We start from the raw sequence: 27,875 nt of genomic DNA, 5'->3' as shown, positions 1-27,875 counted from the left end.
ACACAGCAGTGAACACACACACACATAACCGTAGCAGTGGGCAGCCATTTATGCTGCGACACCCTGGGAGCTAAGTCGTGGTATTGCAGGTCTGAGACTCAAACCAACAACTTTAGGGTTAGGAGAAAAATCTCTAACCACTAGGCCATGACTTCCCTTTGTTTGGTCTTCTAAAGGAGGATGCAACTAGAAATCAGTGGTTAAGTTGTATTTACAACACTGTTCCATAACAGTTCAACCCAAATATTCAGATGTTTGCAGCGGTGGACTGTTTCCTGCCTACAAAGCTGTTGTTTCTATAAAGCGGGGCAATTCCAACTTTGCACAGTCTGGTGCTTCTGACTGACAGCCTGTAAGTACATTTTCATAATTAAAGAATTTGCCACTGCTCATCCAAATGTGAGTTTTGAGCATTGTAGAGTAGCGCTTGTTGTTTGTTGTTTCTCCGATCACAAATGCAGACATGGTTTTATGTTTACATGACGCGATACATAACGCAACGCCTAAAAACACAGTATTAGTCATTATAATCCATAATTATGTCCCCACTGGATGCATCAAATGCCTTTATTGGTTTTGTCTCATCGCACCAGGACAGAGCATCACAGTACGGTAAGATGCATAACATTTTCATCATCCGCTTGAGATATTCAGCCAATTACAATGCACTGGATATTTGGCCAAACAGCAAACACCTCGCTTTTCAGAACGATGAGCTTTGTAAAAATCAATGCATTTCAGAAAGGCAGGGCAAAGAGGAGCAACAATAATGCATGCTATGTAGAAAATAGTGTTTTTTTTTACCTTAAACCTACACTACACCAAATAATGTTCTTTTTGCCAGTGTCATATGACCCCTTTAAAGAAACACAAATGCATTCTTCAAGTACTTGACTCAACACATAATACACACATGCATGATGACACCGTTTTCACAAATTAGGATTTTTGTAGACAAGCAATAATGGTATAGTTTTCAAAAAATTGCACTTTCAAACCAGTTTTTAAACGTTTGCGCTATTGTTTTCCCCAAAAATGCAGTTGTTGTGTAAATGAATGTCCAAAACACAAGTTTTAAATTTCAGTTATGTTGTGTAAACGCCCCCTTAGTGAGCACTAAGGCAATATAAGAGAGGCATGATATGCTGTAATACAGACACAGCTTTAATACAGCAAAGACTTGCAGATGCGACAGTATCTGCTGCAAACACTATTTGCTTGGCTGTCACTAGCTTTCGTTACACTCGGAGGGTTAAACCTGCAGTAAACTGCCAACCTGAACAAATCCAGACCCCTGGAGAGCGCCAGTTAAGACAGCCCCAAATGTACTTAATCCAGCGGTAGGCCACCAGCTCTGTCAAGGCCTGTGATGATATCAAGCAAAGCATGCCCTCATCCTTCACAGGCATTCGCCAGGTTGTTTTTCTGGGACATTAACATCTTCAATTAACATCTTCAGTGTTTGTTTGTAAATATATCACTGAATAAACATTATAAACACTGGATAAACATCACCAGTCTTTTTGGCTCTTTTCTACTCTACATGCAGTACCTTATGGAGCTTCATACAGACCCTGCATGACCCCGTCTGACCGTGGTATGGATGACTGCCAAAGAAAGCAGGTGGTAGCGGGACCTTTGATGATCAGACACTATGCATTCGTCTCATATGTAGCTGTGAACATCCATGTCCATGCCAAATATGTTGAAAGGGAATAGTTGTGCTTTAAAGACACTGGAGCAAAAACTGGATTATGAACAACACCGTGTAACTTCAGCAGCCATATTTGGCAATAAAATGTATGAATTTAGCAGACGCTTTTATCCAAATGACATGCATTGCATTCAAGCTAACAGTTTTCTCCTAACATGTGTTCCCTGGTATTCGAAACCCAAACCTTACGCTTGCTAATGCAATGACCTACCCCTTGAGCTACAGGAACATAACAATAATACACATAACTTTAAGAAAATATAAAACTAATGTTTAAAAAAAAAAAAAAAACTACATGTATTTCTATTTTTGTTATTTTGCATTAGAACAGTTTTTAACATTGATAACAATAAGAAAGATTTCTTGAGCATATATATATATATATATATATATATATATATATATATATATATATATATATATATATATACTGTTGTATAAAATTAGTATGAAGCGATGTGATTTCATTCGGCTAATAACATCTAGGCTAATAAAAACTGTTATTTTGTTTTTTTATGAGTAAAACTGTAATGTTGTTAAATATTATTAAAACATTTTTTAACTAGTTTATATTTTAAAAACTAATATATTCCTGTGATGGCAAAGCTTAATTTTCTGTATTATTTCTTAAGTTTTCAGAAATAATTCTGCTGATGCAGATGATAAAATATGCTCAAGAAATCTTTCTTATTGTTATTTGCTCTTTGCCCTGCTTTTCTGAAATATATATATATGCATATGCCATATTGAGTGTATATGCCTACTGTACAATATGCAGAAAGGATTATGTAATTACCCAATTACATGAATCCATCCCCACATCAGAGGTGATAGTGCTCACAGCAGGACAGGAACTAAAGGAGAAGAGTGTTTATTTGCAGGTTGGTAAAACCCACTTAGTGATGATTACTATTTACAGTAGCCATATATACAGAATAAAAAAAATTAAACATAAGTGTAACACGTTATTTATTTGAATGTTTTGTACTGACCTACCTTCTGCATCACATGCCTCCCACCCCACGCGTAACATACTGCACATTTGCCACCTTGAAAACAAAACCCGCCAACAAACCTACCTTTAAGTATACATCTAAAAAAAAAAAAAACATTTAGGAATACAAATAACATGATTGCTGCATAAAAGATTGTAAAATTAAATTATGACTTTATCTCATTGAAGTGGATTTTCATTATAAAAAGATGATACATATAATACAATAGTACAGAATTAATTAACCATTTTATTTTTCACGTAATATGGGCGCAGCCATTTGTACATTTTATGGGTCAGGCTTCTGGTCTCCAGCTATTTATAGATTTACCAAAAACAGCTAGTTTCACTGCTTGATATTGCAAATTCCTTCTTCATATTTTAATGTACTGTCTTATTTATGAACACACTGGTTTGTAGCGCAAACAATTTAACTGCACTTTGTTATTCTTTTGGTTACTTTCCTATAGTGCAAGTCTTTTTATAAGTGTGATTGGCATGTCCTGCTCATGTTTTAACAGTATTTTGATGAAACATTCTGATAAGTCTTTTCTGCCGGCCAATTATGTGAACATATGCAACATGAATTCATCAACTGTCTCCAGAACAGATTGCCCATTAAAACCAAGAACTATAACTATAAAGAGAACTATAACAATAGTGTAACTACATTAGTGTCTACTTTAACGCACAATAATGTTGTTAATTATTAAAGTACTGAAGGTTTGCAGTCTCCCGCTTTAAATACTTGAGCTCTTTAAAGCAGGATGGATTATTAAAAGCTTTCTAACATAATGGTTTTTAAACCTTTATCTTCATTGTTATATAGTTATCATAGTGTTAACTGGCCTTAAATATCATCCAAATCTGGCCCATTTGTAGAACAACATACCATCATATATAAACAGATAGATATTCATGACCACAACCGCAATGCATGACTATAAGACTATAATAGTATTATATGAACACACAGTTTCATCTGTGCAACCAACTCAACCTCATGCTGTGGATCTGAACTTTTGTTAAGTGAGGTCCTCTAAAAACAGACACATGATTTACTGCCGAATCTTCAGGGTACACAAGGCCCGTCTTTTTCTTCAGTGATTGCATCAGCACTATATCACTGTGGCAACCTGCCCTGCGGCCATAGCAGGCATATTTAAGCGGGATTAGAGCCAGTCACGGCGCAGAGGTTGAGAATCGGCCATTTCATCAACATGTTCAGATTGACTTCTACTGTTCTACTCAACCATGTCAGAAGGCATTAATTACTACAGGAAAAGAGAAGGCAAAGTGCGTCAAAGAGCCATAACATTTTTATTGTCAGTACAGGTGGCTAACGGGCACGTTACACATGTACAGTAGTGTTTTCAAGTGCAAGTATGTCTGAGCTGTGTGTGTACGTCAGACGTTTGCTAGTTGATGCCACAGGCAGGAGGGCATAAAACTCTCCATCTTGTCTGCAAAAAAGCCCAGTGGTGCAAAGAGGGTGCTGAAGAACTGCAGAGAGAGAGAGAGAGAGAGAGAGAGAAACAGTCAGATGGATCGGAATTAATAATCACATCTTAAAGGGATACTTCACCCTAAAATGAAAATCTTGTGATTAATCACTTACCCCCATGTCGTTCCAAATCCGTAAAAGATCCGTTCGCAACACAATTTAAGATATTCTGGATGAAAACCTGGAGGCTTGAGACTGTCCCATAGACTGTCAAGTAAATAACAGTGTCAAGGTCCATAAAAGGTATGAAAAGTCTTGGTCAGACACTCCATCTGCCATCAAACGAGCAATATGAAGTGTATATGAAGTGACGGGAACACTTTTTGTAAGCGAAGAAAACAGAAATAATGACTTTATTCAATAATTCTTTTGTCAACGGTCTCCTCTGTGTCACTCCATATCAACGTGCTGCGTACGCTCTTCTGTGTCTTCTGCACCACGAGGAGGCGCTGTTACTACGTGTATTAAGCTTTGATTTGAAATAAAACAGTGCATCCTTGTGGCACGGAGGACACAGAAGAGTATACACAGCACAGTGATATGGAGTCTAAGCCTCCAGGTTTTCATCTAAAATATCTTAAATTGTGTTCTGAAGATGAACAGAACTTTTATGGGTTTGGAACAAACATGGGGTAAGGGATTAATGACAACATTTTCATTCTGGGGTGGAGTAACCCTTTAAATTCCATGCAAAATATTGAAGAAACAGACTTTTATATTTCTAAAGTAAATGGGTGTACTTTGCCAAACAAATGTTGGAGTGGAAAGCAAACATTTTTTTATATTTAAAATATAAAATTTACATTCTGTGTGTGTGTATATATATATATATATATATATATATATATATATATATATATATATATATATATATATATATATATTCAGGATTTTACATTAATCTATACAGAATAAAAACTGTTTTAATTCTGAATAAATAAACATATACATATATGGATTCACAATCATATTTTCAGATTAATTAAACTGCATTTATCCAGATTTACATCCATATAGTCATGATTAACACTGATATATTTAAATATATATCTGCAATGCAAATATGCATATATATACATAGACTTAAGCATACATTTGGATTTACAATTATACATTTAAAATGATAACTTTGTATTTAGGATTTATTTAGAAATATAACAATTTCATTTTGAAATCTAAAGTAAACTGGGATTTTGATTATTAAGAAAAACATACAGAAAAAATATATAGTTTTACATTTATTATTAACTGAATATTCAATATTTGAGATTTAATTTCCAATCTCTGGTAGCGACTGTACAGTAGTTTGGTGTTATAGTACAGTAAACACCTTTTTACCAAACAACAATTTTGTGAAATTAATGATTTTCAGTCCTAAACTTGCCGCTTTAAGCTGATGTTGAAATTAGGAAATATATGAGAAATGCATGTCCAACCTGAAGAAAAAAAAATGAAAGCAGTGCTTTTGCTCATCTTATCTACCTCACTCATAGACTATTCAGTGTTTGACTGAGCCACATGCTGTCAGAAAGTTGCCTTTAAAGTGCCTGAAGTGCTAGACATAAGTATGATAGAGCTTGTCCCTCTGGGATACTACATGGAGGTCCTGACAGACACAAACAAAAGGAGAAAAAAACTCTGGATGGCAACCAACTTCAGGACTATAAAACTGGCGAGAATCAGTCCCTTTGAAAAACACTGAAACCTCCACGATTCAATCCACCATAAACAAGCCTCAAATGTGTTTATGAAGCGATACATTTCACGGATGAACAGATGTTTATGACGGAATATGGGAAAGGAAGCCCGGGGCCGTGTGTCGCAGAGGGAGGAAGACGGGAAGAGAGGAGGCTGGAGAGGTATCATCCATTTTAACCCAGATCCAGGAAATAGATAGTGCTAGCATAAATACATGTTGTAACATGACAAACGAGGTTGATAAAAAGATAAAGACCAATGAGGCTGCATGTCTTCACATTCAGGAGTTTATTGCAATTACAAATCAGGGCATTGTTCCCCAAGGAAAACAAGATGTTTGGAGTGGACGGGGAACAAAGCTTGTGTGGATGTGCGCGGGCAAGCGAGGGAGTATAATGGAAAAAGAGCGACTTCGAATGCAAGTCAGACGCGAGGCCCTTCCGTGGCGTCTAGTGCAACAACTCAAACTTGCTCTGAAATCAATCACTCGCTTTTAATTCACCCAAATGAATGTAAACAACGATAAGAGAAGAACGCACCGCCACAGAAAAGGGCATCCTGGCCTTCGGAGAGGCTAAATGTTGTTGTACGAACAGTTCAAAGGCCCGCTTGGCTTAGCTTCTCTTCTGCTCCTTAATTTCCCTTCACCTTTCTGTTCCCTACCTCATTGACTAAGAACTGTAAATAAGTTACTGTGCAAAGTATTGTAAGTCAATCTATATACAAATTAAAAATAACAAAATATAAAATCCTTTAAACTAGTTTACATTTGTTTGTCGCTCTAGCAGTTAACAAAACAGAACTGCATGCTTCTACTTGTGGAAGGACACAGTAGCCGAAGCTACTTCTCTCTGCTTATGACGAATCACGCAGGTACTGGGCCACTCCACATAATTTTCATGTATTGATTCATCAATATGTGGTTCTTTTTTTTCTCATTTTCAAAAGTTTAACATTTACTTAATCAAATTTACCTGAGCACTATATCAAACCATGCCATTTAACTACAGATAGTGTAAGAGTTTTAGGTGAACCAGTGGTTAAATATAGCCACATATCTATGAAATTATGCATAGAGAAACTCGAAAGAATTAACTCAGAAACACAAACATGCGCCCTCTGCACTCTGGGCACTCTTGTTTTTAGGAGGTGTTCATTTGCTCTGCCACAATACTTTAGGATCGATATTTTCACGTTCTGAAGGCTTTAAGTGCCAGTAAAACCAAGTAAAAATGCAAATGCTTTTTCAAACAGCTGTAATTTTCGCTGCATTGCATGTAGGCGTTCTGCGCATGGGCAGTGTGAAACACAGGACGCTATAACAGGAAGAAGCTCCAGCGTATCAACTACCAAAGTCGTCTCTGTTTATCGAGCTTGGCATGAATGTATTTGAGAGTAAATGGGGTAAAACCTTAAGCTTCTTCTGTGTTTTCGTCGCAGCGCTCGCCGCTGTTTTTTACTATCTTGAGAATTCAGAGATCGACGACACTATATATATATATACTATATATATATATATGTGGTCTCATAACGAGCTGCACTTTGTACCATCTAGGATGCCATTGACAGACTTCATTATTATATTGCAACACAAAGAAATGTTTATCTTGGGAGTTCAGTGATTGTGTACTTTCTCTTCTAAACAAAAAAAGAAATAAATAAGGGCACAGAGGGACAAGAGGAAAACCAAAAAATAAAAAAATAAAACCCACACACACTTTTGGGCTTGGTGAGGCATGCAGATACTCACGGCTTTGACGAAGACCCCCATGAGCTCTGGAAACTGGTGTGTGAGCATGGCCAACATAGCACAGAAGGAGCACAGGCCCGCTGTGAAGAGGATGAAGAAAGGAAGCTCCTTCTTCGGATACACTGAAACCTCATGAAATGCTGGAAGAGAGAGATAAAGACATTTATTTATCTTATAACAGGTCAGTAAGTACCCTATTTTACTCTTATTTTTAATCATTTTACACTCTATCCTAATGCAAAAGGTATGGTCACATTTAGCATTGCTCAGGGAAATTTCAGGGGCGAAATCCTGTTATTCCAATGAGAATCTATACAATTTAGAGTTTGCAAAGCATGCAAAACTTGTGTCAGGCTGTGAATTTGCCACACTGACCAACAGGAAGCTGCTTTGTTTGAAAGTTACCTCTGTCTGAGCACTGCTTCTTCTCTACACTACTGACAATAGCCATTTTTTTTTGCATGTACAATTTTTATTGAAATCACTCTAATAAGACAGTCACAGCACATTAACAACATAACAACAGATATATAAAACTATATAGTGTATACTTACAAGGCAGAAGCTCTCTGTCTGCAGTTTCTGTGCATCCTGGGTAAGGATAGAAGAGATGACCCTTTTCCAGGGGGTATGGAATAATCCGGAAAGCTACAAGAGTCAAAAGGTGTCAACTGATATCAAGTGAGATGATTTACATTTTGTTTACAGTAAACAGCTTACAAAAATTACATTAGTTTTTTCAGATACAACAATAATAGCATGCCATGCTTTTAAGTACTTCTGAAGTACCTTGTAATTGTCATGGTAAATGAGTATGGTAATCATATTCTATACATGAATATGATAGCATGTAAAAAAGAACAGATGTGCACTGTACATACTGCCTTCCCAGGTACAGTGTAGCAGGTTGAGCGCCCCCTCTGCCCGTTTCCAGTGCTGCAGGTGAAAGAAAGCGTACGCCACCGCCTCACTGTCTCCCCTCTTCAGAATATGCTCAGGTGGCAAAATCAGACTCTTCATTTCTAATAAATACTGCAACGACACACAAAACAAACCTATTTTAATTACATTAACTCATTGAAACAAAAAAATTTAAATTAAGCCTTCTCAATTCTTATTACCATAAAGCAGAAAGTTATTATAGAAACAATTACTTTCAAAATATAAATAAATTATGTATAATATTACATTATTAATGTGGTAAAGTATATAAATATATACATAAAAACTATCAAAACTAATGCATTCAGGCAATTATGGCCAATTAATAAGGCAATTATGTGTCATGAAAATAATGTTACAATGGCAAAAATATTAATGGTCTTTAAAAAAATGCAAAATTATTCTTAATTTTCTTAATGCAAAATATAAGGTATTGTTTTCCCCTTTAATATTGGGGTGAAGTGTGACTCAGATATTTACACATACACGGTAAAAAATAAAAATAAAAATAAAAACTTCCTGGCAGAAAATTACTAGTACATTTTCCAGACATTCGACCATATAACACTACAAAATGCAATGCATAAATCGAAATACTGGTAAAATGTTGGCGCAGATAGCTCAGTGTGCAAGTGCAGGCGTCCCGAGTTCGAATCCCTACTTGAGGACCTTTCCCAATCCCACCCCCCTTTTCTCTCACACTTCGCTTCCTGTCTGCTTTTTATCATAATAAAAGGCAAAACACAGAAATAGATCTTTCAAAAAATAAAAAACAATAATAATAATAAAAAATAATACTGGTATAACATCTGTATAAAATATATATAAAAAATATTTCATAATAACACTATACATTATTTTTTTTATTTTGTTAAGTGTACATATGAGAGCTTTATACTCACACTGAGCCTGTATACTTAAATTCTCCCCTGCTCTGGGCCCCGGGGTGAATGTTGTGGAGGGCAATACAACAGGATTAAATGGTATTATCCAGAGGATAACCTACCCAAATGCCCCTGGCTGTGATTATGGTACATTACAGCTAAATTCGACAGATTCCCTCTGCAACGTGTCAAGTGCACCTTCTGAATTATGAGCAAATATCCAAACATATTTCAGTAACAATCACAATGTTGGATATGTCATATGCGCGCATGACATGGGTAATTTAGCTTTATGATCAGGCTGACATTCGACAGGCAGCTGTTCTACACAACACGCCCGCACACAATCACGGTCACCTCTTTTAATGGCGGATCAAGTGTCAGTGATGGGTCTCTTTTATGTGGAGGTTCCTCCTAAGCTCCTGCTGAACTCCCATAAGCCTATGTCTCAGTCTGTCTAGTATCTCTTTTCACTTGACCGTACAGACCCTGTACGATGACATTACACTATGGTGGTCTTGGAGATGCAAAGGCGAGGTACTGACAGATGACATCATGCATTATAATTTTTCTAGGATATCAAAGTTAACATTTAAGATGTTATGTTTATACCATACATTACTGTTCAAAAATTGGGGCAATTTTTTTTATTTTTTAGATTTTATAGAGCAAGGTTGCACTAAATTGTTCTCAAGTGACTGATATATATAGATATAAACATACACACACACACAAACACACACACACACACACAGGTCACTTTATTAGGTACATCTGTTCAATTGCTTGGTAACACAAATTGCTAATCAGCCAATCACATGGCAGCAACTCAATTCATTTAGGCATCTAGATGTGGTGAAGACGACTTGCTGAAGTTCAAACCGAGCATCAGAACGGGGAAGAAAGGAGATTTAAGTCTCGTGGAATGGTTGTTGGTGCAAGACGGGCTGGTCTGAGTATTTCAAAAGCTACTGATCTACTGGGATTTTCACGAACAACCATCTCTAGGGTTTACAGAGAATGGTCCAAAAAAAGAGAAAATATCCAGTGAGCGGCAGCTGTGGGAATGAAAATGCCATGTTCATGTCAGAGGTCAGAGGAGAATGGGCAGACTGGTTAGAGATGATAGAAAGGCAACAGTAACTCAAATAACCACTTGTTTCAACCAAGGTCTGCAGAATACCATCTCTGAATGCACAACACGTCGAACCCTGAAGCTGATGGGCTACAGCAGCAGAAGACCATACCCGGAGCTGCTCCTATCAGCTAAGAAGGCAAGACAAGGCATGGCTCACCAAAATTGGACAATAGAAGACTGGAAAAAGGTTGCCTGGTCTGATGAGTCTCGATTTTTGCTGCGACTTTCAGATGGTAGGGTCAGAATTTGGTGTAAAGAACATGAAAGTATGGATCCATCCTGTCTCAATAGTTCAGGCTGGTGGTGGTGTTGTAATGGTGTGGGGGATATTTTCTTGGCACACTTTGGGCCCCTTAGTACCAAATGAGCATTGTTTAAATGCCACAATATGAGTTCATTTTACTCAAATGGCCTCCACAGTCACCAGATCTCAATCCAACAGAGCAGCTTTGGGATGTGGTGGAATGGGAGATCGGCTTCATGGATGTGCAGCTGAAAGTAAAGTGGCCAGTGAGTGTGTGTGTTTGTGTGTGTGTGTGTGCGTGTGTTTTTGTGACATATCAGGACACAACTCTGTATAATGACATGGGTATGACACAGGTATTACAAGGAGAGGGTGACTTATGAGGACATAACCCATGTCCCCATTTTTTAAAACGCTTATAAACCATACAGAATAGTTTAGTAAATTTCATTGGCTTCAGTACAATGACAAAGGATTTATGAAGCATCTTTTTAGAATATCAAAGTTTGTTGTAAAGTTCGCTTTGCAGCTGATTATATATTTTATCAAGAGGGATAACATTTGGGGGAAATTTCCATCAAAAAGTTTGAAAACCACCGACATAAGCAAAAAGTAGGAGAGACCATGAATTTGAGCAAATAATCAAGTGCCTTTCACTTTTATTAAACTGTTATACATAATAAAAATATAAAGGACAGAGATTTGGGTCTCTTGTATCTTATTGCTTGTTTAATATTAGCATAAAATATTACTGCATTGCCCAAATACTACAAGTCCACATCTTTAATATTCAATACATAATGTTGGCGGTATAACCTTAGGACAGACAAGTCATTGTTTGAAATGATCACACAAATGTAATAGTAATACTACTGACATCCAACACACTCTTTGTTCATTCTGGAGAGTCTTTTTTGCTCTAGGGGCAGATCTGGCAAATGAGAGACCAGGTGTATGTGTGTTGATATTTGCTGCACATCTCAAACAGGTGCACTTTGTAGTCTGATACAGCACGTCTGAGTTGCATGCATGTGCGTAAATACTGAGACGGTATGTTTGGGTGTGAAGAGGTTAAGCGCTTTGAAGTCCGATCTAGTGTTTTGAAATGTTGCAAGTTGGAACCAGGTACAAAGAAAGAAATAGCTGATGAGAGTCAAAACATCTTTAAAGAGCAAAAAGGAAATCAAAGGTGATACAACTTTTGCCCTAAACACGGTTTACTAAAATCTATGCACGGGATTCATGGGTCGACAAGCCCACTTGCAATTATGTGTTTTAATGTAAAACTTTGAACGATGCACTTCTGATGTGAATATTAGAAAAGTTTCTGTTTAGTGAAGAGGACTGCAGTGTGCTTCAACAGCATCACCTCCTGGTCATGACAATGTGTCTCCGCACACACGAATATCAGTGGGATAATGCTGATGTGTGGGCAAGTAACTTAAAAAAATTGCATTATACATCATGATACCCTAGTAAAAAATAAATATACTTAAATGTATTTGAAATACATTTATTTCATGCTAGATATAATACAAATCCATTTATATATTTATGTACTAAATAAAAATATCCTCCAATTGTACTATAAGTATACTAATCTGGTATGATTAAAATCTGCTAAATTGGAACAAGTAATTTTGTACTTTAAGCACTTTAGTTTACTCTAAAAATATACTGAAGTATGTTTGATTGTGCTAAAGTGGAACTGTTGCAAATATGCTTCAGTTACACTTTAAATATCTTGCATGCAAAGACTGATATTATTAAAAGATCATACAATCCTGATCAAGTGACATTAAAACACATTTTAAGCTTAATATTAAGAAATGTGCATTGTGCACAAGTAGTACTCCAAATAAAGTTGAATTAGACCTTTTATATCAGTAAGTCTAAAGCGATTTCAGTAAGTATGTTAATAGATTTGAACTATACTTGGTATGAAATAAATATATTTTAAATATATTACTTTTTTACTAGGGTAAGATCACTTGAAATTGCTATTTTTTTATATTATTGGATGTTAGCAAATCCAATCAAAATTTAGTTTCAGAAATTTCGATAAAAAGTTTCGTTTTACTGTTGCAATTCCAGAACTCCGTGTGGTGACACAATAGCGATTGTATAAATGCTACTGCATATAGACTGTCGTTCAAAAGTTCTTCTTTTTTTTTTTTATTAACTGATGCTTTTATTCAGCAAGGCTCAATTAAATTTATTAAAATGGAAAGTAATTACATGTATAATGTATAAGTAATTACATGTATAATGTAACAAAAATTTAAATTTTAAATAAATGCTGTTCTTTTGCACTTTATATTCATCAAAGAAAGCAAAAAAAAAGTTTCAAGGTTTCAACATATATTAAGCAGCACAACTGTTTCCAAAATTTATAACAATAAGAAATGTTTGTTGTTTAGCAAATCAGCATATTAGAATGATTTCTGAAGGACCATGTGACCGTGAAGACTAGAGTAATGATGCTGAAAACTCAGATTTTCAATTTTCAATTGTAATCATATTTCCCTATATTACTGTTTTAATGGAAAAAACACAGCCTTGGTGGGCATGAAAGACCTCCCTTGCCAACATTAAAAGCAATCTTACTGACCCAAAATTTCTGAATAGTAGTGTATAAGAAACAAATCATTCAAACCTTTGGTACGTGTGGGTTGAACTCCACGGCTCTGTGTATGGCCTCTACTGCGTTCATCTCTGCTGTGCTGAGACCTCGTCTAGACGCTGCTTCAGGCGAAAACCTGCCATACAACACACACACAGATTCATTCAGCAAACTATAATCCATAAACATCACCTATGCTATGATACGTAATATGCTATTGAATATTAGACATTTCCAGGATGCTGAAGACTTACTTATCTGACACTGCTCTGGCTTTCAGTAAGGCAGATGTGTAGCATATAGTAGCTGATTTTGGCAAGCTGATATCTGAAGGGAAAAACATCAGACAGTTGATATAAAGGATACTAGCATCTCTTCCTGTCGTCTATGAAATGTACAGTGACACTGAGAGATGAATGAGCTTACCGTCATATTTTGCAAGGACTGCTTGTACATCAGCGTAGGCCTGCAGCTCTAATAATGCTTCTAAAAGGTTCTCGTGAATGTTTAACATTCCCAGTAAGGGGAATTCTTTCATTAACTGTGCAAGGAATCAAGAAAATGACAATATTACGCAACAGAGCATACTTCACGTGCAAGATACCACAAAAATAAAACAAAATGAAATAAAATAATGAACTGTAAAATAAAATAAAATGAAAATGTGAATTTCAAGTAAAGGCTGAGCTCCAATGTATTCATAAACAATTGTAAGTGTTCAATTATTATACCAGAAATTACTCTCTGATGATTACAGAACATAAACATTTTGGGCATAAAAGATGCAGTATATGATTTGACATTTTTACATCTATTGTTCAAATTCTAAGTTTCTCTTTCAGTAAAAAAGTATCAGTATCAAAGAAAATATTAAGGTATGTTCAGGTAAATGTTGAATGTAAACTTGCCCTGAGGATATCTATAGACATGGAGTGACAACACGTTTTAGAGTCATGTGACCAGAGTTTTATCATTTATAAAGAAAGGCTGAATTTTATTTATATCTGCACTAAAGTTATAGTTATGTTCAATCAAGTTGTGGAAAACCACAGAAAGTAATTTAGATCCTCAAAAATCTAAAACTTAAAGCTGTGGTAGGGAACCTTTGACGCTCTAGCGGTTAATAAACAGAACTGCTTGCGTCTTGCGGAAGAACATTGTAGCCGGAACTACTTCTCTCTGTTTATGTCTATGAAGAATCACAAAGGTACTGGGTTACTCCGCCGCGGTACCCCCGAAGCAATCTAAAATAGTCAGAATATAAACACTTATTATAGGTGCACCCTAGTGATTCAGGACAAGCTAAAAACACGGATCCATTTTGGAAAATGGATTCATGGTGTACTCGCTTATTGTATACATTTTTCTACATTTTGAACACAAACAAAGTTACGGACCGCAGCTCTGATTGGTTGTTTCTTGCCGGGAGCGGTTGAATTTCTGCAAATGGCAATAGGACCGCTGGGAGGAGCCAGAGGAGCTTAATTTTTTCAAAGATTTTCTGTCTCATATTTTACTGTCAGGACATAATGTATATATATAATATAATATATAATATATTTTTTACAAAGGTTACCTACTGCAGCTTTAAAACTAATTTACTGTAAAATAATTTCTTTAAAAGTCTATGTGGTAAGGGATAAGCCCATAAGATAAATCACCAAAACACCCACTTTTTACAGCCACAACACCTAAACATGGTAAGTGGTATATTGCTCCTCTTACATCTCTCATCATCTTTACAGCTTCTTTGATGCGACCCAGTTTTCTTGCACACATGGCCAGTCTGCGCTTGATGTAGACCACAAGATTGGTGTCTTTTCCGGCTGTGAAAGCAACGAGAATAAGCAACAGTGTGAGTTACTGTATGCTGAGCATACATGTGTGACAGTGTGAAAGTTTCATACCACTCTTAAGTGCTTGTTTGAAAAGCCGTTCAGCCTCTGTGATGGTTGTGGCTTCCTCCTCGGCCAGGAGCACATATGCTGCAGCACATCTGCAAAGAATGAGTCATATGCTTGAGAGTCAGAAGAAGTCAATTTGATGCCAACAGTAGAGATGCACTGATGATTAAATTCTGCCGACACAGAAAAGCCAGTAAATACTCCACTTATGTTATGTTCAATAACAATATATGGCTTATATTACAATAAGATACTGTTGTGTATTAAAATAATAAAAAAATAGGCATCAACATTATAATGCACAGTGTGAAAAATTAGTACAGTATACATTAATTTCGAAAATATTACATGAAATAGTGCTATAATTTTTTTTTACGATTATGTGATTGTTATGTGTTAAGATTAGCTTTAAGTGACAGAAAATAACATACATAATTAAATATCTAATACGATGAAATAGATATAAATAGAATCAAAAATAAAAAAAATAAAATCCATGTTCACATCTGGCTGAAACAGAAAGCGAGTCATTAAATAACGATACATGTCTTATATAGCTGTTGTATATTTAAATAATTTAAAATATAACACAAAAATGTTAAATAGATCATTTTAAAATGACAATTTACAAGTCAATTCAGGCGTCATCGTTATAATCCACATTATGAAAAATACAATTAAATTTAAATGACTAATTGTAAAAGTAAGAGCATGCATTACTAATTATCTTATATTGACTGATAAAATAAAATTAAAATAAGCAAATACGTAAAATAGTACCAATATTTTGTGCATCCCTCGTTTATGCATTTTTTTTTATTGACCATTTCAGCTGTAAAGTCTGACTGGATGAGACATCTGTGGCTATAATTGAATAAAATCACAAGGATGGATGGAACTCACTCGCGGTTCAGTTCAATTGCCTGGTAAGCTGCTCGAATTCGTGCCTGCGGGTTCCTCTCCCTCCAGGCCTTCTGCATTACTGCAGAACAAACAAGAGGGATAACAATCATGATTAAACATCAATTCTGATTAGATTTAGGTATTTCTTGTGGACGAGCATGAGACTAACCAGAGTCCTCTGGTCTAAGTTGCTGAGTGTCTCCCAAGAAGAAGGTTTGATGATCTTGTGCTGATAAATTCATGTCATAGTATGTCAGGGGCTCTTTTCCTGTCACCCAAGTGTACCTAGAATGACAGGATCATGAATGAATAGGATTTTTTTAAATAACAGAAAACTGTCATATTTAAAAAAAAATCAAATATTCAAATTAAATGAAACCTTTAGAAACGTCCAACAATATACCTGCTGTACTCTGCGCCTCTGAATAGGTTCAGTGGGTTCCTCCACACTTTACATTCTGAAAGAAAAATAAAATAAGAGCTGTATATTCCATTCACTTTATAATATTTAGAAAGATAAACATGTAGTAACTTTCAAAAACCTGCAACGTTGGTTCTCGGCTCGGCATCGCCGTTTACAGAAGAGAAGAGGCCCACAGAGCTGCTGTTCTCCACTCCTCCCAGTAGGGGGCGCAAGTGACTGACAGACACCTGCTCTATGAAGGACGTGCCGTACTTCCTGAAGTACCACCACTCAAATATCTGAAGATAAACGCAAAGATTGTGATTTTAAACAGCTTTGAAACTGAAGTTAGTATTAAGTTATCTGACAACCAATTTACCAAAGTCAAGAAAAATACTCACCAATATAAGGCCCGAGATGAGCGAGGAGGTTCCAGTCAGCGCAACATAGAATTTAGGCGTAAGAGTGTTTAAAAACACAGATGCTGTGGATGTATAACAATATAGACATTTTTACTCATATTAAGAAAAAACTGTAACACCTGTCAATCTTGAAAAACGCTTAGTGCTGTCAAGCGATTAATCGCGACTAATCACAATTAATAGCATCCAAAATAAGTGTTTGTTTACATAATGTGCGCGTGTACTGTGTACATTAATTATGGTTATCATGCATGTATATATTTCAGTCAAATATGCTGTTTATATAATAAATATTTATATATAATATAAAATATATTAATATAAATATATACATGTAAATTCATTTAAGTATTTTCTAAATCTATACTGTATGTGTGTATTTATATATACATAATAAACACACATATATTATGTAAACATAAATGTTTCTTTCGGATGCGATTAATCACGATTAATCATTTGACAGCACTAGCTTAAAGCAATGCAAAATAGCAATATATATATATATATATATATATATATATATATATATATATATATATATATATATATATATATAGTGGAAATGTATTTATAGATTTTAAATATATAATAATTTAAAAAATGGCCAGAAATGTATTGTCTTTTAAACAAATGTACAGAAATAATGATTACGCTCATATCCTGCGTAAATAACAATTACAATTTTACAATTTATACTAAAATCAATTTTTTTGTTAACTGCTGAATAATGCTTCTACTCAAACATTACATGCACACTGCACTTATAAAACATTAAACATTTTATATACGTTTTATATATTATATTTTAAACTTTTTAACTGAAAAATGAAGTAGCTTATTGGGGGTTCGATTCCCTGGGAACACATGATAGGTAAAAATTGATAGCCTGAATCTACTGTAAGTCGGTTTGGATAAAAGCGTCTGCTAAATGCATAAATTTAATCTTAATTTATTTTTAATTTAGTATAGAAAATATTGATGATAAAACCTCAACATATTTTCATTTGTTTACGGTCATAGCACACTAAGTAAATTACTTCTCTGAATAATGCTACTACACAAACACCACATGCACACCGCACTATGTACAAGTTTAAACATTTGTGGATAAACAAATATGAGACATAAGAGTGCAGCTTAAGTGCACTGATTTCAGAATTATGTTAAATGTACAAAACATAACATTTCTTAGACTTGCATTTGACAGCTGCTTTTATCTAAAGTAATCGTTAAAATTCAATGTTTCAGTAATGAATTTAAATGCAGTTCTGTTTCTCTCACAATGCTTCAAACAACTGCACGACTCGAGTGTTGTTATGATCTTTAACAGCAATTTAGAGTCATGTTGGACACTTAACATCTTCAGTCACCATTCATTGACATTGCATTGAAAACTCCGAGCAGCACTCACTTCAGAATTACTCCTTTCATATTCCACATCAAATTAAACTCACACAGGTTTACATGGAGACGAGAGAATTAGTGTATTTGTGTGAACTTTTCCTTAAACGGACAGAAAGATATCTTGTGTTGGCTGGATACATCCACACAGCTGAACATAAACACACACCTGCGTTGACGGTCTCCTGCAGCTTCAGAGGGCTCCTCAGCACGTAAACCATCGTTAAGACCATGGCGAACCAAAGCGCACATATGTACGTCCACGACCAGCACAGCCACGATTTTAATTTATCGGTGAAACCGGGTGATTGAGGATTACGGCCACTGCTGTCCGCCATCTTTCACCGACTAGCCGTAAACATTAGAATTGTGGGATAGTGGAGGAGAGAGTGCAGTAACGACGCTCTCCATCAGAGGGCGCAGCTCTCGTTCATTTGATAAATATAACTCAACTGTCTCAAACCTATACGAATTACAGAACAGCATAATGCAGTATATACTGTATACTTTTTTTTTTAAAGTGAAACTAGGCCGTTAAAATACTACAATTTTATATACACACACACACACACACAAAACCTTAATTGAAAATCTTCTGTTGTCAACCTAATTAATGGATATTCAGGTGTTAGAAAAATAATTTAAACAATAAAATAAATAGAAAAAAACAAAAAACAGAAAAAAAAAAACATTTAAATATTAAAATTTAAACTTAAAATCCATTATGATTGAAAAAAAAAAATCACCATCTGGCAAATAAAATTTAATTGGAAAATAACATGAAATAAAAATGCAATTAAAGTTAATTTCTGAGGCTTATGTTTATAGGTATAGTATATTATTTAATCTTTTTAAATTATTTTTCTAGCAAGAACCAAACAAATATCCTAGCAATTTCAGTAGGGGTGTTTAAATGCACCAGTTTAACAATTAATTTATAATGTACCAGTTACGGAATTTGTTATTTGAAATAATAATAATAATACACCATAAAAACACAGCTCAGTAATTAAAAAATAATAATTTTGACACCAAAGCAACTAATGTTAAACTGATTCAGAGCTAAATTTGAAAATTTACACCCCTCATTTTAAGTAAAACGGCATTTTAATATTATATATATATAATATGGCATTAAATGATGTTCCAATACATTAAAAATAATAGTAATGAAGTCAGTTTGGTGCAAATCATTTATTCCTCTGGGATCATATTTGTTCTTACAATTTGTAAAAAATAGTTAGCAATAAAAGCTAGGGTAGGAGGCTGACAAATATTTTGTGTAACTGCATACAGTATATATACCATTCTTAGACACCAGAGTACGACGATGGGACCATTTCCACACAGAACAGTAACCTGAAATGACTTCCTGTACAAATACAAGGCTCACTTTGGCACAACCCTCTCTGTGATCAATTGACTGAACATTCAGATGATGGCACCTACAACGCTTTAAAAAAACCAATCTTTACGTTGGAAAACAACACAGTGATGATAACTGCTGTCAAGACATTCTTTATAACCAGCTAGGGCTACGTATCTTATTTTACGACTCAACATGAAGTAAAACTTTGTTGAGTTGTTAAAAAAGTAAACAAAATGGTCTCAATTGATCATATGGGCTGAGTGCAATAAAAAGTTCAGTGTGTCAAGCATTGGGAACGCTGATCTAGAGGAGGTGTAAGGGATTTAAGGGGGGCATTAATGACGCTGTACACTGGTGTCATGGGAGGTATTTGTTCAACAGCAAAAACTTTTGCTAAACCCATTAAAACAAGCTTGCCGCCCTCCTACAATACAGAAAAGGAGGCAGTCTCTTCAGCTGAGGTCAAACCGTGGCTTCTGGAAAACAAACGAACAAAAAAAAGGACAGACACATTTTTAGCACACTTCTTGAAGGACCCTCTCGCCTTGGCCCCACCCTGGATTCAGGTGTAGGTTCAGGTTTAGATATGGGCCCGTCGTAGCTTGTCTCTTTGCTTGTGACGCGAGCAGGAGCGGAGGCATGCCGTGTGTCTAAGCGTTTTGCATCTCTTTTCCGATCTTGTAGCTGAGGATCTTGTTCCAGTCGATCTTGGTACGGGTGACGGGAAGCTGCCGGCGTAAGGCCTTGAAGGTGGTGTCAGACATGGTCTGGTAGTTCTCACTAATGGCCGTCTGGAAGGCAAACGGCAGGGGAAATCGCACTCTATGACTTTTCACACATCGTAGATATGATCAGGTGCTATAAAATACATCAAGACTAACCTGCAATTGCAGTCATGTAAAATAATGACTAACCAATCAAAATCAACAAACCTGATATTCATTCTCAGCATTTTCAATGATTTTGACAAACTCCTTGGCAGTCTGTACCTCATTCTGTCGAAAAAAAATAATAATAATAATCACTTAACTACCAAAAGTGGATATTTTGTGCACTCATAATTCCTAAAAAGAAGTTTTAAACAGTGATTGGTCCTTTTTGTGTACACATTTTTATTGTGGTCAGAATTAAATGGATTTTAAGGGCAATTTCATATTCCTTTTCTCTCAAAGCAGCAGCATATGGTGTTAGTTCAACAAAACTAAAAGGAAGAACATCAGGTGATTAACTGATGCTTTTTCTAATGCATCATTCTCATGCTGTCATAAGTGAGCATTGGGATATTGGGAAAAGAGATTTGTTGTCAAAGTTTGAGCCAGCAGGCTGACTAGATGAAGAGTAAGTTCTGGTAAGCCAAACTGTACATCCACACAAGAAATATACAAATAAAAAATAAAAACTGACACCAAACCTTTGAATGGTAGTCTAAACTTAACTAGTAAATATCATTCTGCCATGCCAGGCAGCAACAATTCAAAGTCCAGGAAACAGATGTACCAAAAAGGCATCACGTGCTTCATCTATCAAGACAGCACCACACCCACTGTCACTAGAGAAGTCATTCACAGGGCAGTCGGCTGATCCTTTATCAGGCAGGTTGTTTGTGTTGTACTGACTCATTATCAGTAAGCATACTCACTCCAAAACCCAAGCAGCTCGGGCTCAAATAACTTACAGAGATGACCAGAGACTCTTGCACATCCTTGTGGCTGACCAGCTGCACGTTGCCATCCTCATAGTAATGAACCTGGATCTTCAGCACTCCCACCACCTGAGCAGTGGCCTGAGAAATGGTGAACTTCCATTCTGATCGGCAGCGGCCGTTCCTGTATGCAGACAAATGGAGGAGGTCTTACGGACAAGAAGAACGAGACTGATGGCATTTCTAGTAGCTATATTGTACGACGAAAGCCAGTGTTGCATGCAATCCATCATAATTACTATAGTATGCAAAACCCATTCATTGTCAGGGATATAACATGACATCTTAGTGTTTGTGCACATTGCTTAAAGATGATGTTCTTTTGTGCAACTAAGCCATGTGTTTTGTTATCTGTATGTGTGGAAGAGCGAAACTAGATTGTCAGTGCTACAAGTAGGTGATCTTTGCAGTCTGGTGCACCTGTTCTCCATTCAAAGACACATAACAGTCTCTACATACAGTAGGGTCATGATCTGTGTGGGGGCAGAGCTCATTCCCCACACCTAAAGATCATATATCATACTTGGAACAAAGCCGGTAACTGTATTAAATGCATTAACTTTTTACATTTTAAAAATGATATCCATCCACCGCTTGTGTTGTGACTGAACATGTCAGAAATCAGGATCCCAAAACTAGCTCTTCAGAAGATCATCTAAACATATCAGTTTTAGCCCTGAGGAGCCATGCAAATATTTGAATAGATGCCTGCATGAGAAACGATTCCCGTCTGAATAGGGCATCATTTTTATGTGGTTTATTAAAAATGTATTAAAACAAATACATTGAATCATGAGTGTTTTTTGTTTTGTTTTTTGCAGTATCCAAACTTTTTTACTAGAGGAGCATCCCAAATCGCAGTCTTACAGTATGCACTATTTATTGATGATATGTAGCATAAATAGTGCGAGTAGTGCATTCCTGATGAAATTTCCAAAAAGAAAAAGTACACTTTAAATACCCACTTAAATAACTTTTAAAAACAAAGTTTGGAATGTTTAGCATTTCATGCACTCAACCGTTGCATGTTTAATCACATCATGAAGGGGGAGGGGCTATCAGACTCCGATGATTAAAGGATTAAAAAGCATGCAAAATGAAAATGATTTACTTAGGTGTTTATTTCTCATGTCGTTCTAAACACCTTATACCTTTGTTCATCTTCGGAACACAAAGTAAGATATTTTTGAAGAAATCGGAGTGCCATCTGACCCTCCATAGACACCAACACAACTGAAATGTTCCCAGGTCAAGAAATGTAGTAAAAACATCAATAAAACAGTTCAGGAGACATCAGTGGCCCAACTTCAGTTTTGTGATGCTATCGGAACTCTTTTAGCGCAAAAACCAAAAACAATTTACTCATCCATTCTTATATCTTTGTGTTCCAAAGATTTACAAAGGATCTTACGAATTTGGACATGAGGGTGAGTAATTAATGACATCATCTTCATTTTGGGGTGAACTAACCCTTTATGACAAAATATCCTTCATACTCTACATGTGCATAAGTGCATCATTTTGAAAGCAGTTTAGGAGTATGTGCTTGTTATTATTATTAGAAGTTATTGATTTATTTTTTATCAGAAAGATCAAAGAGGGACAGGGAATGGAGGAGGTGAGGAATGATATTGGTAGATGTTGCAGGTCAGTCTCAAACCTGAGGCACCTTCGTGAGCACCACTACTCTGATATGCGATTTAAAGCTCAAGTCATACCATTAAACAGAGAAGGATAAAGAAATTACCAGAAATTCTTGGGCTGAAACTGATGACCCTCGATACAAGCAATGATCGTTTGCTGTCCATCGATGGTTTTCCCATAAACCTAAACAACAACAACAAAAATGTTGCAAAAAACACAAAGAACTCGCTTTATTAAATGAGCCTTTCCTTTAGAAAATGAGATCTAGTGAACTCACAGTGCAGACTCCAGTGGGGTAATGATCCTTGACGTACGCCCTCAGAGCTTCGTCACAAGCATCCCTCCACGGCCTGAGGGCCGCCTCACCCTCGTGAGACTTTGGGTCAGTCGCCTCTTTCCTCAGGTGGTCAAACTTAAATGACTGTTTTTTACGAGGGTCAAAAAACCGTCCATGGCCAAGGTCTCCATGCTCTGTGATCAAAACCTGCAGATTGGAAGCAGTTTAAGTCAATTCAGTCAATAGACTCTTCTTTCCTACTAACATTATTTGAGAGGGTGAACATGTTTCTGACAAGAAGGTTTAGTTTCTTTGGAATAATGTGCACTGTTACATCTTGCACAAACTGACTATGTGAATGTATGTTAAGAAATTATTTAGGGTTTATTTTCAGTTCAAAAGTACTTGTTATAATCACCTGATCTTCACTTCCTTCAAGTTTAGCAGGTGTGAACTGATCCATGTTGTACTGGGCAAAGGCACTGTTACAAACAGGAAACCAAGTTTTTAGTGTAATGTATTCAAAATTAGCAACATCATCAGTTCAACCCTGATTAATGATTCACAGAATTTGATTCAATTTAAACAAAGGGCTTTTGATACAGCCACGGAACTAAATATACCACTTCTCCATATAACTATTCATATTGTGAAGGGGAATCTAAACTGAAAGAGACACTGAAAACGGGTTGCGTACTCATGGCATCTCTTGAAGAGAATCTCGATTTATCTATTTTGCTAGCAGAAAACCGGCAGGGAGGATAGTAATATAATACGCATTCATATACTGTAATAAATACAGACTACTCACTGAGCCGCCCCTTCCCTGAGCAGATTGTCATTATTGAGCAGTAGCCGCACATCTGAAACCAAAGAAAAGACGTCATGTGATGATATGAGAACATTCTTAAAAAAAAAAACATAATACATACATCCTCCTAACATACAATATACTACTGTTCAAAAACCTAGGGTCTGAAAGATTTTTTTTTCTTTAAAGAAAATTCAACTTTATTCAATAGGATGCAAAGTGAAAATTAAGACATTCATGCAGACTTTAAATATATATATATATATATATATATATATATATAAATAAATAATTTCAAAAACATTAAAACATCTTACATAGACCCCAAACTCTTGAACAGTAGTGTTTTTAACAGTATTTATTTGTAAATACAGCATTTATGAATTTACTATTAAATTAATTCAAATGGAAGAGTATTCAGCTCTGCATCACAGGAATACATTACATTTTTAAATATATGAAAACAAAACTGTTCAATTTTAACAGTATTTCACAATATTATTGTTCTTACTGTATTTTCAATCAAATAAATGCAACCTTGGAGAGCATAAGAGCACATTATTATATAGTAACAATAAAAAAATCTCACCAACTCCAAACTGTCTCAATAAGTCATTGTTTGATTTTTTTAATGCCTGTACATATGATGCATGAATATTTTACCATTGAAGACTTCGTTGAACTCTCCAGGTGGAGCATGGATGACAAAATTTGCAGCAATGCGGACCTGAGGAAAAACAAAAGCACTTATGAAGAAAACAAGAGAGATGTTTGCACATGCAAAACTCACAACTGAGGTGTCAGTGATTATTCAAAGCCATGCAGAAAACATCTAATATCTCAAAAATACCCAAGAAAACCTGTCAGGTCCAAGAACAGGTGGAATAGGGTGTTCTGCACATACAAGCGATTCTTATGAACCACAGGCTAATGCCACGGTCACATATTTCCAGAGACTATTTGCCAAAAGCAACTTAAAGAACACATATCAACTAAAGGAAGCTGGTATATCTTTGCGCTTCCTTTGAAACCAGGTCAAATGCTTCCTGAGATGACACTGGGCCCCTCTCTGTGCCACTCCTTAGATGGCTGCAGAATTGAGGCTTTTCTTAGCAGTGCACATGTAAGCATTAAGGGCCGTGACACTGAGTCCAGCTCTGGCTCTGCGGATGTTTCCCATTCTGGACCCATTCCAGCTCTTCTGAATGTGGAAACCTGTACAGGGTCTGTCTTCAGTAACAGAAACAGACTGACAACAAACAACAACAGTCAAGACCACCTGTAGAGCATTCTGACCACAAACAACTGTAGTCAAGCTGTAAGATAAAGAAAGAAATCACAATGGAAATGCAACATAATGGTTTAAATCAAACTGTAAGATCTTAAGAAAATGTGTCACTACTGACACATCATATAACAACTTTTAATTGATGTATTAATTTATTGTTTCAATTAATTTTTAACGGCATTAATATGACAAAACGCTTAATATGACAAAACATTTAAATATTAATTAGCGTATTTAACACTTTTGCTCAATATTATGATACATTTCGTATTTTATCCTGCACGACTAATCATTTTTTTTTGTTTTTTTTTAATCATGGAAAACCTCTGTGCTGAAGCAAAAGCCAAGTTTTTATTTTTATCTCCCACTGGAGAGCTGAATAATATAACAGTGGAATCTAAAGATCACATCTAGCCAATCTTGAGCAGTTTGCAGCTGCAACACACTTTCCATATGTAAGCATTTCTGAAATGCTTCTTCCCTCCTTCAACTGGCCTCAACACGACTGTTTCGACTTTGCAGAGGCGGAGGGGCGAGCCCACCTATTAGAACAGCCTTTGACTCGCATCAGCTCGGCGGCAGGGGGTGGGAGCGTGAGACCGGAAGAGCCGCTCGCATGTAAGAGCATGCAGAAAGAGGGCTGGGTCAGCGACACTAACTCAGCTGAGAATACAAACAAGACCAGAGCCGAGGTTGCGCCCCTGTTTAAGTGCAAGAAAAACACTTCCCCTTGATCTCATTAAATGAGTCTAATACGATAATTAAATGTAGTTATTTATATATTGGATACTATTCGAAAAATATATATTATCACGGGAAAACGATCTTAAATAAGTTTTTGTATTCAAACTAACTGTAATAATATACTAAGTTATGTGAAAAATGACGCAAATATAAACGAACATATTTTATAATGTTGTCTTAATTAAGTTGATCATTTTGATGAAGTGATTTTTCCTGATTCCTATGCACACGTCCGAACCTCTTCTAATAGTCCGTGAACTCAATAATACTTCCAATGTTCACGTGAAAACATGAATATTATCTAATAAAATACATTTTCTACATAGAGTATGTAAGTATTAATATTCATCTCCAATCTCAGTCCCGTAATATCTACATAGTCTAGCGTCTGTGAGGAGTGCGATCGATTAGATCGAGTTTCAGTTAGCTTGCTAGCTTCCTTAGCACGCTGTTCATCGCGGATTTTGTAAACTGTAAAACATCCAATGCGCGTAATAACACTTATGACACGTTCATGAAAATATATAAGTCGTACATGTCCCGGTAACAAAAGAGGGAAGATACACCAGGAAGCCTGAATTGATAATCACATACCTTATCTTCTTCGGAAAGCTGTTCCTCAAAGTCCGCCATCTTGGCTCAACTGGACCTGCCCTGTCGAATTGCATCACGGGAAAACAATCAGGAACTTGACAAAAGAGTTCAAAATTACATATTTACGTACTTAACGTTATATTTTGCCACTGAAATGTTTTTTACACTTTGTACACCATATGAGCTCTCCCACTGGCCTCTTTTCTCTTTACATATTTTGATTCAGTAAATTTTTATAACTTTAAAAGTTGTCATTCATGTTGCAAAGGCTTTGTATCAAAATATATCATCTTTACACTATTATCCAGGGATATAATATATATTTTGTATCTTATTTATGCTATTGAATTTCTATTAGCTATATATATATTGTTTCTTGCTCTAAATACAAAATATTTTTAAAAGCCTCTCTCTATAAGTAGGATATACCATATATTTATTTCGATTTATTTTATTTAGTTATTTTTATTTAGTATATTTATTTAACTTTAACTGTTCATATTTAATGCATACATTTCCTAATATATTCTACTTAATAAAAACTAAATCAGGCCATATTTGGTTACGATTTGACGGAAAAACAGATGTCTAGTTTCTAAGTTTTAGATTTACCAAACCTAACTGCGTTTTTAATTAAATAACCCCATCCAGATAAAAAGCGTTATCTCCTCTATGCATATTGTGTAAAGCAACAGATTTAGGGAGTGTCACTAAAGAGACTTTCTCATAATAAAATGTTATGACCGGTAACTGCGCAATGTTTGCAAAGCATTGCCTCATTTTGATATTTAAGTTGTTTATACACTGGTATTGTTTTAAGAATTCAGCATTCAAACAGTCAAGTAATTTATATAAGTAACGTTAGTGAAAAAAATGGTCAGGGCTCATTCGTTTGAGAGCCAATGCGATAATTTACTGA

General features: G+C 35.7%; 2 protein-coding genes across 2 annotated transcripts; both read right to left on the bottom strand.

The window, feature by feature from the left end:
• Positions 1–4,010: 4,010 nt before the first annotated feature.
• st7l (suppression of tumorigenicity 7 like) lies at positions 4,011–18,966 on the bottom strand. The gene is made up of 15 exons (XM_026266258.1): positions 18,697–18,966; positions 17,103–17,185; positions 16,841–17,000; positions 16,702–16,756; positions 16,468–16,583; positions 16,299–16,377; positions 15,399–15,487; positions 15,217–15,317; positions 13,918–14,032; positions 13,746–13,818; positions 13,525–13,627; positions 8,542–8,692; positions 8,216–8,308; positions 7,661–7,800; positions 4,011–4,211 (listed from the first exon to the last, which is right to left on the bottom strand). The coding sequence occupies exons 1-15, from the start codon at positions 18,863–18,865 to the stop codon at positions 4,116–4,118; spliced, it is 1,623 nt and encodes a 540-aa protein (XP_026122043.1). The 5' UTR covers positions 18,866–18,966; the 3' UTR covers positions 4,011–4,115.
• Positions 18,967–19,703: 737 nt separating this feature from the next.
• capza1a (capping actin protein of muscle Z-line subunit alpha 1a) lies at positions 19,704–27,095 on the bottom strand. Its single transcript, XM_026266257.1, has 9 exons — positions 26,957–27,095; positions 24,994–25,057; positions 24,331–24,382; positions 23,938–24,001; positions 23,520–23,726; positions 23,346–23,425; positions 21,572–21,722; positions 20,829–20,891; positions 19,704–20,687 (listed from the first exon to the last, which is right to left on the bottom strand). Exons 1-9 carry the CDS (start codon positions 26,993–26,995, stop codon positions 20,547–20,549), a joined length of 861 nt encoding a protein of 286 aa, XP_026122042.1. The 5' UTR covers positions 26,996–27,095; the 3' UTR covers positions 19,704–20,546.
• Between the last annotated feature and the right edge of the window lie 780 nt (positions 27,096–27,875).

This window comes from Carassius auratus, chromosome 6 (genome assembly GCF_003368295.1).
Source record: "Carassius auratus strain Wakin chromosome 6, ASM336829v1, whole genome shotgun sequence".
NCBI lineage: Eukaryota > Metazoa > Chordata > Actinopteri > Cypriniformes > Cyprinidae > Carassius > Carassius auratus.
This window is presented reverse-complemented; position numbering and strand designations above follow the sequence as displayed.

Coding starts and splice junctions, on each gene's coding strand:
- st7l (XM_026266258.1), bottom strand. CDS start 18,865: ATGGCGGACAGCAGTGGCCGTAATCCTCAATCACCCGGTTTCACCGAT. Junction 17,186..18,696: donor GCAGGAGACCGTCAACGCAG/GTGTGTGTTTAT, acceptor ATACATCCACAG/CATCTGTGTTTTTAAACACT. Junction 16,584..16,701: donor AGAGGCGCAGAGTACAGCAG/GTATATTGTTGG, acceptor CTGTCATTCTAG/GTACACTTGGGTGACAGGAA.
- capza1a (XM_026266257.1), bottom strand. CDS start 26,995: ATGGCGGACTTTGAGGAACAGCTTTCCGAAGAAGATAAG. Junction 24,383..24,993: donor GTTCAACGAAGTCTTCAATG/GTAAAATATTCA, acceptor CTTTGGTTTCAG/ATGTGCGGCTACTGCTCAAT. Junction 23,426..23,519: donor ACCCCACTGGAGTCTGCACT/GTGAGTTCACTA, acceptor GTTGTTGTTTAG/GTTTATGGGAAAACCATCGA.